The following is a 6582-nucleotide window of genomic DNA, read 5'->3' as shown; positions in this document are numbered from 1 at the left end:
GGACGGTGGGCCATCGGGTCTGCCAGAGAAGCCGGACGGTGGGCCATCGGGTCTGCCAGAGAAGCCGGATGGCGGGCCATCGGGTCTGCCAGAGAAGCCGGATGGCAGACCATCGGGTCTGCCAGAGAAGCTGGACGGCAGGCCGGCAGGTCTGCCAGAGAAGCCTGCCTACAGATAGAGAAAAAGACAGCACAACATTAACCTCACACCAAGCAAAAGTACATAGCTACAGATGCAGTTTGTTCCTATGTCTTGCATTTGAAAGAAATTGCTTTCTGCACTCAGACTCATGCAAGTCTTCTGGACATTTCTACTAAAAGTTTCTTAAACTTCAGTATACAAAATGCATACTGTTCACACATCAATGTCACCAAAATCAAGTTGTACACAGCTGACATGGGGACAAGTTTATCTTGTCTTGTCAGATTTATGGAAGCATTAACCATCACCTTGCTAACAAATGTATAATGCAAATACAGTTAAAGAAACATTTATTGTCCAAAGCAATACCATAGCCTTTTAAAGTTTTTATTTTCACCAATGTAAGTTCAGGAAGGCTTGAGACTGTTAGAACTACGAATAAAATCCTGTTTTTATCAGCTTCACAACAGCTTTTTCAGGGTTCTTCTCGAGGATGTTTACAGATAATCTTAACAAGAAGTATCTGGAAGATGCCCATCCCTCTTCAATTCTTCAAAGATTCACATACTCCATTTGAAACAGTTCAGAACAACACCTAACTCTCACATTGTACCATTAAGGTTAGTTTTATTTCCAGCAAAGGCCATGTCAAAATTTCTCCTGTTTAATAAAAGCTAGACATACACTAATGAGCCAAAACACAATCTGACTCAGGAACATCACAGAACTACCAAAGCTTAAACTTCAAAATTACACTTTTCTGATTTTACTAATAGCTTTCATACTTGTCTTTATGTGAACCATTACAGGAAACTAAATCCAAATAGTAAAACCATTCTGAAAGCGTATGTTACTATTCCTCCTTTAGCAACCTTACTTTTAGCCTCAGACATCTACTTGGATAGGCAATTCATCTCTCCTTACCCTCCCTACTCATGAAGGGCTCACCTCTAAGATCAGTAACAGCAATGCCAACCATCATTATAGATACTCCTCAAATCTATTGCAGTTTCTTCTGATACCACAACTAGCAATACATTACCTCTTTAGTTGTCCCATTATACTCCTGGATCGTATCCTTCATTTCACACCAAAGCATTTTGCTATGTAATAAAACAGCAAGATTGAATAGGAGGAATTTGTACACAAAATTTCACTCAGAACTACACCCTACAGCAGGTACTTATGATCACCCTACTAAGATAACTCCAGAACTGCATTCTATGAGTTCTTCTCACCAGCTCCCAAACTCTTGAGATCATTAAGCTGCACACAGTTCACCAACTTAAACATACTACATGCAGACCTAATCATAGCTTTTCTCCTGCCAGGAATCTAATTCAGATTAAACTCTACGAGCACCCTTCTCAAGTTTCAATCTAAGTGAACTGTGTTTGCAAACTCTGGAATTAATAGTCCAGCTCACTTAGGGAAAAAAGCACTAGGGAAAATTCAAAGAAGCAACTTAAACAGAAGACTGAGAGGAAGCAAAGGCTCCACCTATTTCTGGGTATATGATAAATTCTCAAGAGATTGGAAAGAAAGACTGGGAAATACATCTGGAATGGTGTGGAAATACAGCTTCTACCTAAGCCCAGACAGGATGCGTCTGTCTTTGCCCTTCTTCCCTAAAGAGCTGGGTATTAGGATCAGTTCTAAAATACCAAAAGCATCAAAACCCTTCACAGAATAGAGACCATGCTAATTTATTTTAGAAGACAATGACCCTGGGACCCCTTACAAATATGCAGCTACAAATACAATGAAAACTTGGTTTATATGTGTTTAAGGCTGCTTGAAAGTTCAGACTCTCATCTTCTAACACTGTAGTTTTCCAAGCAAATGAGTCAACACAACTCTCCTAGTGCTACCATGAAGAGATAAGGTTCCACTGATTCCTTTACCAGCTTTGTTGGTGAAGTCCCTCTCAGTCATTTTCCTCTCAATAAACAGAGGGGTCTTCAGGTTAGAAAGATGAAAGACCACAGAGAAGCACTGAACTAGCAGTGGTACTTGGACAAGACAGCAGCAAGTGAACAGCTGGTGGGGAGGAAACCTCTCTGGCAATCAGCTTCTAAAGCAGCCTACCACATTTGCAAAAACATAATGTAAAGGTTTTATCAGGTCCTATCTACAACCCTCATACAGGCGACCTCTTCATCTTTATTATTGCACCTATGCATTTAAGGTCATACAGTTTGGCAACATCACAAAATGCAGTATTAACAATGAAGATCAGCTGCAAAAGACTCACATTCCGTTTGTTGCTGTGAATAGTGATTCAGTGACCATCAGCAGAAAGGGACAGCAAATACCAAAGGGCATCCACTGAGCTGAGAGAAATTACAGTTCACATCTATGCACAGCTCAGAATAAAAGACGTAATTCTGCTATTCCTGAGTAACACAGGTTCACCACCACTGCCCTTTCGTTATCCAAGATGATAATAAGGGCCATCAAACTGATCTGACTTGAGCAAAAAATATAACCTACCAAAACCCAAAAAACCAGTGATCTCCTCTGTTTATCTTACAACCTCAGATACTAGATCTGACATACAGAATGGAACAAAGGCATTAGAAAAGGAACAAGGGCAGGCAACAGAAAATTTCCTTTCCAAGAGATACAAAAGTTTACTATGACTTCTCACTAAAACCAATTTGCAACTTCAAGTCTCTACTCAACTAAGTTTTTGCTATTTCCCTTCCAGGCTGTGCAGATCTGTTAGCTTATACATACAGATCTTCAACTCCTAGCCCATTTATCAGAATTAGTGAGCTACTGAACAGGTACGTGTGTCACTTTTATGCCACACTTTTCTTTTTTTTTTTAAGATCAGGACCTAACACTAGTAGGCATCCTTTCACAACCCAATGTGGGGAAGCAACATTAAGCACACAGGAGAGTTAACGCTGACCTCCACACCAGGCCCCGGAGCCTCCAGGGAGGCAAGGCACCTTTAAGTTTTGAGAGGCTGAAATTGTTGCTATTTCTTACAAAACCACTGTCTTCTCAAAATATGACTTAAGGACAGATGCTTCCTGGTGCTTCAAGAATCATGGTCACAGCCTGGCAGCCACTTAAACTGCAGGGTGGATGAACCATGTAGCAGCCCATCTAGAATTTAGAATACTTCACTTGGAGTCAAAAATCATCTCATCCAACTGCCTGTTTAACAGCTAACCAGAAGTTAAAAGTCCAAATGCCAGACTGCTTCATGGTAACCAGAAATTAAAGCATGTTACTAAGGGCTTATTATCCAAATGGTTCTTTAACACAGACAAGCATGGGGCATCAACCACCTTGCTACGAAGCCTGCTCCATTTTTAGGCCCATTCGCTAAAAACAGGTCTTTCCTGGTGTCTAGTCTAAACCTCCTCTGGTGGCCCTTTGTGTCACTTCCTTGTGTCCTGACATCAGTTTCCAACGAGCGGAGTCCAACACATCCCTCTCTGCTTCCCTTCCTCAGGGAGCTGCAATTAAGCCACCTCTGAGCCTCCTTTATTCCAGACTGGACAACCCCAGCGTCCTCTGCCTGTCCTCAGGACATGCCTTCAGCCCTGCTATCAGCCTGGCTGCCCTCCCCTAGGCACTTTCAGGTATTTTTAGTGCTTTAACGCCACTCCCCGCCCCATACCGTCTCCTCTGAGGGCGGGAGGACGGGTGTTGCCTCCTCCCCGATCTCAGTATCCCAGTCCTCCTGGTCCATGGTGTACACTGCCACGCCTGCCTGCAGGAAGACAAACACGTTAGCGGGCACCCCCACGGGCCGCGGGCACCCTTACGGGCCCCCCTCATAGCCCCCCCCCCCCCACGGGCCCCACCAAGGGCTCGCTCCTCGGGCGCCGCGCAGCCCCCCCCCCCTCCCGCCCACTCCGCGCCTTAGGGAAATGGCGGCGCCTCCCGACACCCCTGATAACGCCGCCGCCACGTGCTGGCGCGTCACGTGCCTCGCCCGCTGGCCAATAGGGGAGCCGGTCGCCGGCGCCACGCATGCGCGCGCGCCCTCCGGCAAGGCGGGCTGGGGTGTGCCAGCCGTTAGGACCGTTAGGGGCGGCCGTTAGCCGGGGTCGTTAGGTCTCTGAGGTTGCTGGGTCTGGGAGAGGGGAGGGTCAAGGCTGCTCCTGAGCCTCTCCACACAGCAGTTACAGTTTGGGGGATGGGTTGACCCCTGTACCTGGGGGTTGTTTTTTTGAAACAACAGCTAATAGGCAACATGCCCCTTCGCTAGAATGAAACACTTAATTGCCTATGTTAAAATTAGATTTGATAGGCTGTACATTTTCAAAATAAAACTTGAAGAAGGAGATTCCATTCCCAAAGTTTTGTCCTTACACCAGACTTGTAGAGGCCAGAACGGCTGAAATCCTGGCTCAGGAGCTGCATGTCTGTTGAAGTACTGAAGAGCACAGACAGAATTTGTATCAGTACACTGCATCTTTTATAAATCTTGGCAAGTACTCCAGTATTTCTGCTCGTGTTTCTTTGCTGCTGCTGCACTACACATCTCTGTAACTTCTTCAGAGTTGAACAGTATAGCTGTGGAATAGTATAGCAGTACCTACCCTGAAAAGCTTAAAACCATCCCATGAATGTGATATATCCTCACTAACCTATTGTACAACGTTCAATTTATTTTCCTCAAGTCTCAAAAACTATTTGAAAAACTGTATTTCTTTTTGAGAAGTTTAATGTCTTACGTTGTAGAGAAGCTACACTGTCTCAGTAATTCTCTGACTGGGAGCTGTGGATACACTCTTCCATGACAACACCAGGAAAAGGGGTAGGTGGAAAGTAAGTGTGTGCGGAACAATTATACTAAAATTAAATTATTGGTTTTACTTATCTATAAGGCATACTTTCTCCTTATCCATAAAAAAAAAAAAAAGTTAACATTTAACAGTTTATGGTGTTTAATATAGATATCCTGATATGCTATCACATTTTTTTTTCTAGAAAGACATATGGAGAAATATAAATATCTAATTAAAAAAAAAAAAAAAAAAAAAAGCAGTAATTTTTTTAGCCAGATGATGACGACTATGGTTGCAATGATGGAAAAAATTATTTATTCATGTACTGTAAAGTTCTGTAATGCCTCAATTTATGAATTTGTGCATATTACAATTATCTTACAACTACAGTTGCAAAGTATGCCTTAAAGTTAAATCAATAGGTGATTCAACATAGTGCTCAACAGAATTCTTTTTAATAGTTATATTTAATATTATCTTTGTCTTACGGCTGTATCAAGAGTTCCTAAATGAATGTAAGTTCCTGTTCTCCTAGACACTACCCACACGTGAAGCAAAAGACACGCTTTGCTCAGAAGGTCATGTGCCACCAGAACAGAAAGCCCCAACACAAATACTACAGGGCAGTTATGGAATATACTTTTGTGAAGTCAGCTGTTGGCAGCATTTTCACGAGGGAGCAGAAGAATTGCTACACCTCTCTTAGGTTTGCTTGCTGGTAAATCAATTTTTGCAATAAAACATTTTTCCTAGCATAACTCAATGACTAATTAATGACCAAGAATGCAAGCCATCTATCTTCTATGGTTATAACTATCTAAGTCTTTCATAGCACAGGACACAGTAGGCAGCCTTGCAAGAGTATGACTAGCTTCTCGCATACTGGAAAAGTTAAATCTCTGTGTTAAAAGTTAAATCTCTTCTGTGTGTTTTAGTTTTATTCACTTCATAGCACCAGCATGTGGTGTTTGCACTGCATTTCAGACTCGTGCAGCAGGAATCTTCAAATATCCAGAAGCCGCATTCTAAGGGTGGCTCAGGTGCAAAGGATGATAGTGAGTTTTCTGCATTACACAAAGTAGAAGTTTTGGTCTGACTCAGCTTGCGTGCATGCAGCTGAATTTCAGGGTGATGATGGGTGGTGGTAGTCTGCTGCCTTGTTTCCTCCCACAGTCTGAAACTCAGATTACACAGCGGTTTTCTCACAGGAATAGTCCTGCTGCTTAGCCATGCAATCTGTCTTGGGCTGTGCTTGAGGAAGAAGTACAGGCTGGGATTGGTGTCTAGCTTGTTTTGAAATATCTTTCTCACGTGGGGAAGCTATCTCTGCTGTCTTCCTTGCATGCAATGCAATTCAGCAGTTTCCATTAGCATGGGCTATAAAAATCCCTCCAGTTTTACTTCAACCATTGTCTGGACATATTCCCAACTTGATTTAACTAGGATCAACAAAAACAAAGGGATTTAAAAACAGTGAATTTATGGGAGCAGTAGTGCTATATTATATATAACCATTGTGTTTTTAATCAGTATTAAATGTACCTGTTTCCTTATTTTCTCAGCTGAAAGACTACATAAGTTATAGACTACACAAGCTACAGGCCTATTTTCTTCAAGGTTTCCTCGTTTTTTTCCCAGGTTTGGGACTACCCTAGCAATGGACACCTGACCAACTGTCACTAACAAG

General features: G+C 42.6%; 1 protein-coding gene across 3 annotated transcripts in view; it reads right to left on the bottom strand.

Moving 5' to 3' along the window:
• DDX4 (DEAD-box helicase 4) overlaps positions 1-3866 on the bottom strand; it is a 34771-nt gene extending 30905 nt beyond the window's left edge. For 2 of the 3 annotated variants that reach the window (XM_035309967.1, XM_035309969.1), the window contains exons 1-2: positions 3778-3866; positions 15-101 (exon numbers count right to left, since the gene is read on the bottom strand). In XM_035309967.1, coding sequence (XP_035165858.1) covers positions 15-101; positions 3778-3850 — 160 coding nt within the window. In that variant the 5' untranslated portion in view covers positions 3851-3866. The remainder of the gene's footprint in view (positions 1-14; positions 102-3777) is intronic. The other variant, XM_035309968.1, reaches the window with a different exon arrangement.
• Between the last annotated feature and the right edge of the window lie 2716 nt (positions 3867-6582).

Source organism: Oxyura jamaicensis, chromosome Z, assembly GCF_011077185.1.
Source record: "Oxyura jamaicensis isolate SHBP4307 breed ruddy duck chromosome Z, BPBGC_Ojam_1.0, whole genome shotgun sequence".
Taxonomy (NCBI): Eukaryota; Metazoa; Chordata; class Aves; order Anseriformes; family Anatidae; genus Oxyura; species Oxyura jamaicensis.
This window is presented reverse-complemented; position numbering and strand designations above follow the sequence as displayed.